This window comes from Sycon ciliatum, chromosome 11 (assembly GCF_964019385.1).
Source record: "Sycon ciliatum chromosome 11, ocSycCili1.1, whole genome shotgun sequence".
NCBI lineage: Eukaryota > Metazoa > Porifera > Calcarea > Leucosolenida > Sycettidae > Sycon > Sycon ciliatum.
The window spans coordinates 3391673-3404595 of record NC_088653.1 but is presented as its reverse complement, the minus strand read 5'-3'; the positions used below and the strand labels follow the sequence as shown (position 1 = coordinate 3404595).

Here is a 12923-nt window from a genome sequence, read left to right as displayed (position 1 = left end):
TTTTGAGAACTGGGAAATAGAAATTCAGCCAGGTTTTACAAAATTCGGACAGGTATTCCATGGCAAAATGAATGGAGAAGCAGATTCCAAACTCAGATTTGTGGATTTTTGATCCTCAATTCCGCCCAATTCGGACTTTCAAAAGCCAGCGGGACTGTTTCCGATGAATGGACTACAAGTAGGTGAGGGGAGACGTCTACAAGGTATTCTCTAGCTTCTGTTTGTTTTGCAGTTGTTCTTGTGCAACACCCCCCCCCCCATTTTTCGATTCCTAGTGGCAATGCTGACGCCAAAACCTCTGAGTCGGTTGAGTCCCAGCACATCGGCAAGTCGTCCCTACTATCGACTATGTTTTGTCTTTTTCCTTGTACCTTTTTTCTCCATCTGTTTCTAGTAGGGCTGTGTTAATATTAAAAATTACATAAAAAAGCCTTCTGGCTATCATTGTGACAAGCTACATAGTTAGTTAGCTCTTGCTGCCATGTTTCTCTTTGTTTCGGCTACCTTCAAGGGTTCATGACTTGCCGTACTGGATTCCAAAATGTCCTCATTTCATGGAAATATTGCCACAATATTTAAAGTGCCTGGACCCACTCAATACTTTTAAGGAGGCTCGTACCCGTATGCCCTTTGGGCATCCTTCTGTGCAGGTTTTTTATTTATTTTTCTATTTAATCCAAGCAGTACATGGCTGATGATTGTAACAAGAAAACGGTCCTGAACTAAACCTCGCTTTCCTTTTCTTGTGTGCCTTGCAATAATCGAACAACATTTTACACAAACAAGTCTACATATATGAAATGCTTACTGTGCAATTAGTCGTCTTTGAAGCTATAATAAAAGTAACATCTTTACCAAATTTAGAGGACATCCAGGAAGCTGTTTCAATTTTTGGTAGCCGTAATGTGTAAATTTACTCCCAAATCGACAAGTTGAGAGCACTTGGCACAAAATGCATCTCGTAGCTGTGGGGGTTAGGGCCTGTTCAGACTGCAGCAAATTTTCAGTGCCTGACGAAAAAAGAAAACCGTCCAGAATTTGAATCGCGATCACGCTACAGTGATTGCCTCAGGGGCCTTTGGGTCTGCCGCGTCAGCCAGTTTGCTTCGTCGTTCGTTCCCCATCACGTCACTATTGGACAAGTACAATCAGCCGCAGTATCCTGGGTTTTGTGGCACATGCAATAATTAACTTTTCTGGTGTTAGACTGACTGCTGTTTTTTTTTGCGCCCCCCCCCCCCCCTTTTCACACATGCTACATGTTCCTGTCCTTGCCATGAGCGCGTGTCGTTATCACCTGACCTTGTTATCACTTTTGTCACTTTTGTCACTTAGGGTATTCCACGTTTCCATGCAGAATGAGCGCAATTGCGCCAATTTAGCCCTATAAAGATCAGTCTATTCTTATTATTCTTTCATTCAACATCATATGCCTCCACTGATGAGCTCACGAGGAGCTGTCTGGAGGGAGAATGTCAATATAAATCTATACCGGAATTGCCCTCGCTTTGGTGATGGTGATGTGAGTGAAGAGTTTGGATCGGCCAAGAGCGCAATGTGGTGGTATGGTGTATTGGATTCTAACAAATATATTCAAATCTATTATCACACAGGACCAAACGTGGAAATTTGATATGACCAAAGTTAGATGAAAGTTTTTTGGGCATTGCCCCCTACGTAACATGGGGATAGAATATTGTGCAATGGATATTGGTAGGCAAAGGTCTCAGATTGGCTTCTCTTCAGGATTGAGAACTCGAAATGGCCATGGTTTCATATTTGGAAATTGTGCTTCTTTGCGTGTGTTTGTAGCGTGTGTTTCCAGACGACAAGCTGAAAGAGATCCTACGTTAATGACTGGCAATATTACATGCCCTTTTGACGGTAAGTATTTGTCGTCTCAGTCTGTAGTCTGAAAAGAGACCACTCAAATGGGAATGATGTACAATGGATGGACAGTCCTGCTCCATGAAATCCAGCCGGCGTCACTCAAGTTTGCACATTCGATCAATTATCAGCCCAGTGTTCGCAGGGCTATGGTTGCATAGCGCCCCCCGTGTACTTGAGTAATATGTCTGGATTTAATTGAGCGGCACTGTATAAGTAAATGCCTGAAATTTTTATTTTATCCCCTGCAATTAACCTGTTGACTGGAGACAGAAGACTGGAGACAGAAGCGGACTTGGCTTAATTTCAGTGTATTCTAATGCATTGTTCTTTGGCCTTTGTACGAGTGCTGTGGTATTATTATTATTATTATTATTATTATTTGTAAGAAAAGGGTTTGCTCCCCACACCGGAGCTCGCGCTATTCCGCCGACTTTACTTGACACTTTTCTTACAAATCATCGCCGAGGTCGCAACCACTACTTCGTATTATTATTATTATTATTATTATTATTATTAAGAAAAGGGTTTGCTCCCCACACTCGCGCTATTCCGCCGACTTTACTTGACACTTGACTGACTCAGGACTGCCATCCAGAGCACACGAGAAGTCCATCGAACCTTCGACTCCACAAACCTGCAAGAAAGCACCACTCCCTGCCCAATACACAGTGTTTCGGGGAATTCACCCCTCATCAGTTGAGTAGGCTGAGGAAGATTGTGCCTGAAGAGCACCACTTATATAGTGCTCTCCAGGCACGACCATCACCAGGGATACAAACTTACAGAGACGCTCCGTTTTCAGCGCGACAAACACCTCGTGAGCACCATATATAGCAGCGTGAGTCAGTGTCGCTCCTGGACGGTGAGACAGACGTCGAGGACCCTCGGTCATTCGCAACGCTGTCACCTCCAAACCAACTAGTCGCAATCCCGCGCTGGGCACAACAGTACGAAGTAGTGGTTGCGACCTCAGCGAAGATTTGTAAGAAAAGGGTTTGCTCCCCACACCGGAGCTCTCGCTATTCCGCCGACTTGACTTGACACTTGACTGACTCCCGACTGTCATCCAGAGCACACGAGAAGTCCATTGAACCTTCAACTGGGCAAACCTGCAAGAAATCACTGCCTGCTCAATACACAGTGTTTCGGGGAATTCACCCTTCATCAGTTGAGCTTGAGTAAGCTTAATTTGTGTGTACAGAAAGATAGTATAATAATAATAAACACAGCTCGCATCTTCCCTGAACCTGTTAGACAGGATAGTATAATTGGGTTGGAATTGTTCAAGTAAAGTGTCATGTTTGGTGCGGCCGAGCTTGGCCGTTAATGTTCTAGGTGCAATGTACTGCTGTTATTTGTTATCACTTTGTCCTTCCTTCTTTCTTTCTCTTCTTTGTTCACTTTTCAGTTGCAAGTTTAGTGTTAGTACGCACATTCGTTATTGCTCTCGCTTTCATTGTTAAAATTCACACTTGTAAAGTTCACTGCTGTTGTTCTGTATAGTGTTATTTCTCTAACTTAGATTTTCTACTTGATAGTTCAATTTTGTTTTCAGTGTCCTTTAGTACAACGAAGATTCCTGATGTAGGAAAACTCGTTTGAATCCCTTTCTTTCTCTACACAATTTCTTCACATTTTTCATCGTTTTATTGCACATTGTCTCCACAGTTTTACAATACATGAATACAGTGTACACAAATGTCGATCCAGCTTGGATTACTGATTGCGGTTATCAAATTGTTGTCTCCTCGCCGTTTGTTCAAATAGTAATAATAATAATACAGCTTTCCTGGATAGGAAGTTTGAAATTGTGTGTTGCCATGACAATGTTTGTACTGCTGTTTTTCTCCACATGACTGCAGAACTGGTCGGCCACGAACTTTGCCCTTCATCCCGGACGGTGTTGAAAAGAAGTATGCCTGCACTCCTGTTCAATTACAATGACGCTAAAGCCTTTTGTAGATATTACAAGGGAACAATTCTCTCTAAGGCATCATTCGATAACCAATGTCCAGGGGATTTGATAAATACTGATTACACTGCATGGCTGGGATTACCTATGGACGACGGAAATGTACTTAATACGAAAGGTTCGCCAACACACCCGTCTACTAAGCTGTATGCTGTGTGTGAGATAAGTAAGTTACCCTTCAATTTGGTTTTAGCTGGTAGTACTTGGGCATTATGTTTAATTAAGGTGTGACATTGCGGTTTTGAAAAGGTTCCTAAATGGTTTTGTGTCCAAGCACTAGAATGAAAGTCTAGAGGCCGCCATTATGACTTGTGGCACCACAACTTGCACCGCAAGGCCGCCTACTTCTCTACACGGCTTGTTTGTCAGCTCTTTTTTTGGCTTTCTTTTTTACTTTAACAAAGGCACAGGCGACGGTCATGTTCCACTCTACGTTATGGAACTGCCACGGCAAGAATCCCGACAACTTTCCTGGGAAAGCCACCCCAAGAATCCTGGCAACTCTCCCGGGAATGCCACGCCAAGACTCCCGACAACTCTCCCGGCAGCTCTCTTCACTTTCCCGTAACTTAAAGAAAACCTGTTCTGCTCTATGTCCACGTAGAGAAATTATGTGCAATGTGTACCAGGACTTCTCCTTCCATATTTGGCAGTTTTCTGCCTGCATTTGATCGGTACAGTACCCAGCGGATCTGTACGCATTTTCTCAGCGTTTAGAAGTAGTAGTCTTTTATTTTATTTATTTATAGTGGAGAAACCAAAAACAGGCAGATGCCTAAGAACAATGGACCCACTGTGTAGGGTGATGCAAGAGGGGGGGGGGGGGGGGCATGGCTAATGATAAATAGTGGCGGCGAAATAGAGCAGTTCTAGAACAGATACAGAAACATGGGCGTAAAGCTAAAAGAAGGCAAGAATGTGTTGCAAAGCGCTTGACTTGAAGGCGACATAGAGCAGTTGCAGCATAGCTAGAGAAACATGGTCATAAAGCTAAAAGCAGGCAAGAATGTGTTGCAAAGCGCTTGACATGAGGACGGCCAGTTTGGTGACGACTCGGAAATCCGCATGGAGGGAATTCCAGAGAACAGCATGTGTCACCAATTTGGTAGAATGTGCAGAAGCAGCGGCAGGGACGATAAGCAGGTTACTGTTGCCGCGTCGAGTTCTTCGTGACGAAAGAGGTCGAAAAAAGTTTCAAACAATCTACTTCCTGAAGAATTTAGACAACGCCATATAAAGCAGAGCAAGTCAAGTTGAATGGAAGCGCACAAGAGAGAGACAAGTACACGCTCAGGCAGCGTAACAGTGGGGGCCCATGGGGGCACTTTACATACAGCATGCAGGAGCTCCTGGTGAACAGATAGATATGGGGCATAAGCATTGGATGCATACAGAAACTCAGGCAGCACAAAGCATTTGAAGTAGGAGATACGACATGAGAGGGGTAAAGATGCAGCATGGCGGACTAAGACAGCTGTTTTTGCAGAAACCCTGATAACAACAAAAATGAACCATTGTCTGCCAGCTCATTGACGTGTCAAAATGCAAGCCTAGGTACTTGGCCGACGGTACCACCGGCAGATCTTGACGTTTGCAACAATGTAGAGAACTTCATATCCGCTTAGAAATCTGGACACAAAACACGGGAAGCTGTAGACTCTAAACCAGTCACCTAATCTCTACGTGAATTTCTCTAGGTCTCACGTCTCATTTGACCCCACGCGACCACACGACGCTTGAAGATCACAGCACGAACAGTTCACCAGCCACACTCCACGAAAGCAAGTAGTAGCGACCTATTCCTGTGTACCTCTCCTTCTCATTGTGAATGATTTAGCACTTTTGATAGTTGTGTCTGGCAGGGTTCAGAACACCCCCATTCTGCACTATTCCTTTGTGTTGATTTTGTCACATATGTGAGTTAGTTGAGTGTTTACACCTCAGTGCGCCAATATCTTTTCTATAAAATAGCATTATTCCCGTAGCTATGCAGAAGACGTTACTTCAGTAACGTCTGGCGCTAGCCAGGGTCCACACAGCTTTAATTTGGTATTTGTGTTTGTGTGTTTGTTTGTTTGTTTGTGTCACGCCTGGCGCTATCCGTATCTGACGGCCAAAAAGCATAGGATGTTATATATTTTTCAATTCTCCTTTTTTCCGGGCATATCCTGGGATTCGAACCCGCACTATCGCCCTACATGGTAGTATCCCTGCCTGGCTGATACGGAAGTAATACGGAAGTAATACGGAAGCAATACGGAGCGACCTTATGTATATTAATTTTAGTGTATCTTAGCATATAAGCGTACGGCGTTTGCTGCATAAAAGCAGCTGCGCTTTTTCTGTTTTAATTAGATTAGATTAGATTGGATAGCAATGAAAGCTAACTCGAAGAATAAGGATTCAACCTCTAGGTGAGCCCCGGAGAGAAAGTTATTTATTTTGCCGCTTCTTGTTTCACTAACGATTATATCTCAGGTGTGTACCTGAAAGTAGAATAAAAGTAATTCTTGTTGATTTCACCGCGCCTACCACTCGGCTACCCATTACATTGGTGGCAGCGGTGGGATTTGAACCCACGCCTCCGGAGAGACTGGAGCCAGTCTTTGCTCGCCAGCTACTTGAACTAGACCGCCAAACAAGTGTTTGAACAAAATTTGAGAAGATGATCGCCACAATCATCATGAATGAAGTGCAGAGTGAACGCGCTTCAAAAAAACTTTTTTTCATTTCGTCATTTCCCAACTTTTCTACGAAACCCCAAAGACATGTTTTAGCTGATCGCGGCCCATATTATATTGGCTCAACATCCGAGTTTCAAATCGACTTTAGTCCGACGTCCGCATCTAGTGATACTAGAGCAGCTCGCAGGGCCAGACGATCGCTGTGCATGGCCCAGGTTTGTTCAGGTGCCTGCAAGTCCGTGGCGGAGGGTCTGCAGAGCGACGCTGACAATTTGTTGGGATCTCAGTGATGTTGATGGTGACAGCGAAGCTGACTCATCCCCATCGTCTCTAGTAGTGAAGAGGCACAAGTTGTGCCTCTTCTGTTCCAAGTCATTAGGCAGCTAACCGACTGCCTTGCGACGTTACTTGCGTTCAGCTCTCATGAGTCGTCTGACGCAGTCTCGGAAGCGCAGGCGACGATCGAAAGTGTCATTGCCAGAATCGAAAGAGTATGCAAGTGCAACGCCGCCCAGAGCATCATGTTGCTTTCCAGGAAGAACTTGGGCCATGCCTTTGAACTAATGTCGTTGACATGCACAAGTCTATGTCAACATCTTTAGTTCCGTTGTATTGTGCTCTGCCACAAAGTAATAGTTTGTCTCTTTGTGTCAGACTGTGCGAAAACTGTCATTTTCTATTTCAAAGTACTTATTTTGAAAGCGGTGTTTGGGGCACTTGTAGACTACTTTCTGCCCTGTATCACCTTCAAGAGGTGAAGTAAGGTCCCAAGAACTGTTTTCTGGAGGAAAACAAAAACTTGTTTTAGCTGGTTGTGGCCCATATGTAGAAAGGAAGAGCACATATGGATACGAGTTAAGAGTAACTCTCCATCACTGTAACTGGATACTATATTATACAGTCAGAAAGTGCAATAACTAGGCAAAACCTGACACAGTACTGAGACATTCGACGTCCTGACACCTAGCTTCAACACATCTCCGTAGCGCTAACCGACAGCCTTCCAACTTGGAAGGTTCAATGTTATGGAAAGACAGAAAAGGGGAAGGCAAGTGCAACGAAAACGAGCAAAAGCTACAGCCCAAACGCAACAAAGATTGTCGATTGTTACTGACGAGACCAGTACGATATTTGACAAAGCGGTCTAACTACAATTCGAAGCAGCAAAGCAGCACACCATCCAACTTGGCTGGGTCATAAGTATCAAAGGCAAATAAGGAAAGGGGAAGCTTTGCGAAACGAATTGCACAAGCCGAAAGCCAAACTCCTACAGTACTCCTCATGCATGGCAGTGTGATGGACTAGTTGACTACAGAACAAGTTGTTTCACACAACGTTTCGCCGTTTTGTGGCTAGTTATTGCACTTTCTGACTGTATAATAATAATAATAATAATAATAATAATAATAGTATCCAGTTACAGGGATGGAGAGTTACTCTTAACTCGTATCCATATGTCCTTTTTCCTTTCTACATAAAGTCGATTTGTCCAACTATTAAATACACACTATACAATCTCTTATGGTCTTATGGTCTTATGGTCTTATGGTCTTATGGTCTTATGGTCTTATGGTCTTATGGTCTTATGGTCGTCTTATGGTCTTATGGTCGTCTTATGGTCTTATGGTCGTCTTATGCTCTTATGCTCTTATGCTCTTATGCTCTTATGCTCTTATGCTCTTATGCTCTTATGCTCTTATGCTCTTATGCTCTTATGCTCTTATGCTCTTATGCTCTTATGCTCTTATGCTCTTATGCTCTTATGCTCTTATGCTCTTATGCTCTTATGCTCTTATGCTCTTATGCTCTTATGCTCTTATGCTCTTATGCTCTTATGCTCTTATGCTCTTATGCTCTTATGCTCTTATGCTCTTATGCTCTTATGCTCTTATGCTCTTATGCTCTTATGCTCTTATGCTCTTATGCTCTTATGCTCTTATGCTCTTATGCTCTTATGCTCTTATGCTCTTATGCTCTTATGCTCTTATGCTCTTATGCTCTTATGCTCTTATGCTCTTATGCTCTTATGCTCTTATGCTCTTATGCTCTTATGCTCTTATGCTCTTATGCTCTTATGCTCTTATGCTCTTATGCTCTTATGCTCTTATGCTCTTATGCTCTTATGCTCTTATGCTCTTATGCTCTTATGCTCTTATGCTCTTATGCTCTTATGCTCTTATGCTCTTATGCTCTTATGCTCTTATGCTCTTATGCTCTTATGCTCTTATGCTCTTATGCTCTTATGCTCTTATGCTCTTATGCTCTTATGCTCTTATGCTCTTATGCTCTTATGCTCTTATGCTCTTATGCTCTTATGCTCTTATGCTCTTATGCTCTTATGCTCTTATGCTCTTATGCTCTTATGCTCTTATGCTCTTATGCTCTTATGCTCTTATGCTCTTATGCTCTTATGCTCTTATGCTCTTATGCTCTTATGCTCTTATGCTCTTATGCTCTTATGCTCTTATGCTCTTATGCTCTTATGCTCTTATGCTCTTATGCTCTTATGCTCTTATGCTCTTATGCTCTTATGCTCTTATGCTCTTATGCTCTTATGCTCTTATGCTCTTATGCTCTTATGCTCTTATGCTCTTATGCTCTTATGCTCTTATGCTCTTATGCTCTTATGCTCTTATGCTCTTATGCTCTTATGCTCTTATGCTCTTATGCTCTTAGGCTCTTAGGGTCTTAGGGTCTTAGGGTCTTAGGGTCTTAGGGTCTTAGGGTCTTAGGGTCTTAGGGTCTTAGGGTCTTAGGGTCTTAGGGTCTTAGGGTCTTAGGGTCTTAGGGTCTTAGGGTCTTAGGGTCTTAGGGTCTTAGGGTCTTAGGGTCTTAGGGTCTTAGGGTCTTAGGGTCTTAGGGTCTTAGGGTCTTAGGGTCTTAGGGTCTTAGGGTCTTAGGGTCTTAGGGTCTTAGGGTCTTAGGGTCTTAGGGTCTTAGGGTCTTAGGGTCTTAGGGTCTTAGGGTCTTAGGGTCTTAGGGTCTTAGGGTCTTAGGGTCTTAGGGTCTTAGGGTCTTGTGGTCTTGTGGTCTTGTGGTCTTGTGGTCTTGTGGTCTTGTGGTCTTGTGGTCTTGTGGTCTTGTGGTCTTGTGGTCTTGTGGTCTTGTGGTCTTGTGGTCTTGTGGTCTTGTGGTCTTGTGGTCTTGTGGTCTTGTGGTCTTATGGTCGTCTTATGGTCGTCTTATGGTCGTCTTATGGTCGTCTTATGGTCGTCTTATGGTCGTCTTATGGTCGTCTTATGGTCGTCTTATGGTCGTCTTATGGTCGTCTTATGGTCGTCTTATGGTCGTCTTATGGTCGTCTTATGGTCGTCTTATGGTCGTTGATGGATGTTCCGTATCAGGCTTCCCGGTTAAGCCGGTTGAAGGCGTTCGAAGCGTCGGCGAGCAATATGGCATCCGCATCCTCCTCACGGTAGACATCATGCATGGCATGGATGGCAGCTTCAATGCCGCACTCCTGACCGGCACACAGTTGAAGGTTGCCCGCTGCATCCTGGATATCTCTCCACGTGACAGTGAGGATGGTTTTGCTGAAAATGCGCCTGGCCACTTCGCCGATACCAACGGGTCGAACACCCGGCGATTTGTCAAGGGCTGTTAGTCTGCATGCGTTGACCGCCCCTAGTGTCGCTGGGTTGACGTATGTGGTAGCAATGCGACGAGCGCATGTCGTAAGCAAGTCACACAGCTCATTGGACGCTTCGTAGAACGCGGTGCACATGCGCCGTCACCCATTGGCGTCCACGCCCGATGGCCCAGCCGTGCGATGGGTGTGCAGAGCGGCACGGCGGATGACGTCACGGGTCAGCCTTGAGAACATCACACTGTTGGGCTGAACATGTGGCTCACCCGTGAGCAGAGACTCTGCATCAGCCGGCTCCCCTGCAAGATATTTGCTGACTAGAAGATCACGGGTGGTGTCAGTGCCGGCAGCGGTGTACACGCTGAGAACTCCTTTGCAGCCACCACTTGATAGCTGATGGAGGGCAGATAGTAGTTTGCCGGAGGACACATTAGTGGCGAACGCCCTTGCAAGGTCATGGGGGGGGGGGGGGGTCGATCGGGCGGCTGGCTGGTGCCTGTCCTGGACCTGCTTCTGGAAGTTGGTTGGCTCGCGGAGCAGTTCCGGCAGGCTTGCTATTCGCCAAAGTTCAAGACGTATCTTTAGGTGTTCCTGTGGAGACGGCTTGGTGTGGTTGCCCTGCGGGTTCTATAACATCAGCTGTGGGAAGACCATCGCGGCCTTGAGTGCAACATCTTCTGATTCGGAGGCACTGCCAAAGCTGTGGAAGAAGGCACTCAGCTAGGAAATAAACGAGCGACCGACGGTTCCCTGGGGAACTGGGAACAGGTTGGGGCGGAAGTGGACGACAACCTCATAATCCTCAACGATGGCTGTTACAGAGCCTTCCCCTGCCAGTTCTTCAAATCGGAATGCGGTGCGGTCCAGTGATGGGAAGACCTGCAGCGTCCTCAACACCAGCCGGGCCCCCCAGTGGCTGTTGCATTTGTGACGAAGTTGGGAGTGCTAGAGGGTTGGCTGTCACCGGCATCCAGTGTGGCCAATTGGTGGGTTGCCTGGCTGTCGGTGATGGTGTCAGGGCCAGTGTATTACTAGCCGAGTGCAACTCCTGATTTGTCACGTCCGGATTCGGCGCCACCGCGCTGCTTGCTGACCAGCGCTCCGCCGCTAGGGCGTCAATCCCGCTGGTGTTCACCCTGGCCTAGCATCATCGGATTGTACGGTTCGAACTGTTTCTGTAGCATCGTACTGCACCGTAGCCATATGGTTGCGGTCCTTCTTTGACAGAAGGCAGCTCCAGCATTTCCGTGCCGCCTTGGTGCAGTCACAACTGATGCAGGTGTCGCTGCCGTTGCACCGGCAACACTGGCCACTCTGCATCAGCGTGAGTTGCGAACGGAGCGACAGAAGCTAGGTAGAATTGATAGACGCAGTTGTAGCCGTAGAAAGCCAAAGAAAGCCGGAAAAGCTGGAGAACGTCAGAGCACAAAAAGTTCAAACCAGCCCGCATGGCTCGTTGATTGCTAGATTGTGCACGTCTGACTGTAATACTGTGTGATTTCTTCTTTTTTTAATTTGAAAATACTTCAAAATAGTCGAAGGAGGCTGCAGACACGTTCTTGCTTTATGTGTCTTTCAATCTCCTACCATTTTACGAACTCTTTTGAGAATGGAAATGCCGTCAGCACGTAAAAGGGGAACCCCCCTGTCACTTTTAATGTGTCTACTGGACAGTGTGCATTGGCTTGCAAAAAAATCTTTCCCGAAGATGACATCATGTTTTCACAGTCCTCGAGTATGCCAGTGTTTTCTTTGCCATCATTCTGTGTGCAGCCTTCAATTGTACTGTACCTTCTATTGTCAATGGCACTGCTGACAGAACAGTTGCCCAGGGAACGGAAGCTGTGCTATATTCATGTAATAAAGGTTATCGGCTTGTGGGTGATGCCAGACCAACTTGCACGTTTGGTGGTAAGCTTTCATCGGTGCCTCGCTGTGAAGGTAAGGGAAGATAGAGCACTGACTTAGAATGGGAGAAAGTTTTGGTGCACATCTGAGTGACATATAAATTAATATCGTCATAACAGATTTCAATCGGTGTTAAAAACACATTAGTAGAAGACTGTACGCTACATTTTTCATGCAGTTAGACAAACTACTGATGTTACCTTGGGAATCGGTATGGCCTATATTGGCAACAACTATAAAACTAAATGACTGTGCGCGTGCACTGAGTAGCCCTTTCTCAAAGGTGCTCTTTTAACTCGCTCTTAGTGCTTTTCGCGCCCCTCAAAATATACTGAAAAAGTGTTCTTTTTTTCAGTGAAAACATGCAAAAAGTGCTCTCTTTTTTATGAAAACAGGCAAAAAGTGCTCTTTTTTGTGAAAACAGGCAAAAAGTGTTCTTTTTTTAGTGAAAACAGGCAAAAAGTGCTCTTTTTTGTGAAAACAGGCAAAAAGTGTTCTTTTTTCAGTGAAAACAGGCAAAAAGTGTTCTTTTTTCAGTGAAAACAGGCAAAAAGTGCTCCTGTTCCAGTGAAGCATAGCCATGACACATATTCAGATATGAACCCAAGGTCAGAAATGAATACGCACTGTTCCATTTATGGGTCCAAGAAAGGCAAAACTGGAAGTAAAGTTCAAAACCCCAACTTTTTACAGCACTGTGTACACTGGGTACAAGCTTCACCAACTTGTCGCCCCCCCCCCCCCCCCCCAAAAAGTGGCATGGCAAGGCCCATTGATCACTCAACAGGACCAAAGTTTTTTACAGTTTTTTTACATATCCTCCTACGGTATCACCCTGGCTGGAAATTTTCTACAGATGTGTCAGAAAACCTTGATGTCATCT

At 45.1% G+C, this 12923-nt stretch overlaps 1 protein-coding gene across 1 annotated transcript in view; it reads left to right on the top strand.

Moving 5' to 3' along the window:
- Positions 1-12923, top strand: part of LOC135826977 (sushi, von Willebrand factor type A, EGF and pentraxin domain-containing protein 1-like) — a 72941-nt gene that overhangs the window by 6232 nt on the left and 53786 nt on the right. The window contains exons 3-5 of the mRNA XM_065339502.1: positions 1813-1884; positions 3753-4028; positions 11906-12073. Of these exons, the coding sequence (XP_065195574.1) occupies positions 1813-1884; positions 3753-4028; positions 11906-12073 (516 nt within the window). The remainder of the gene's footprint in view (positions 1-1812; positions 1885-3752; positions 4029-11905; positions 12074-12923) is intronic.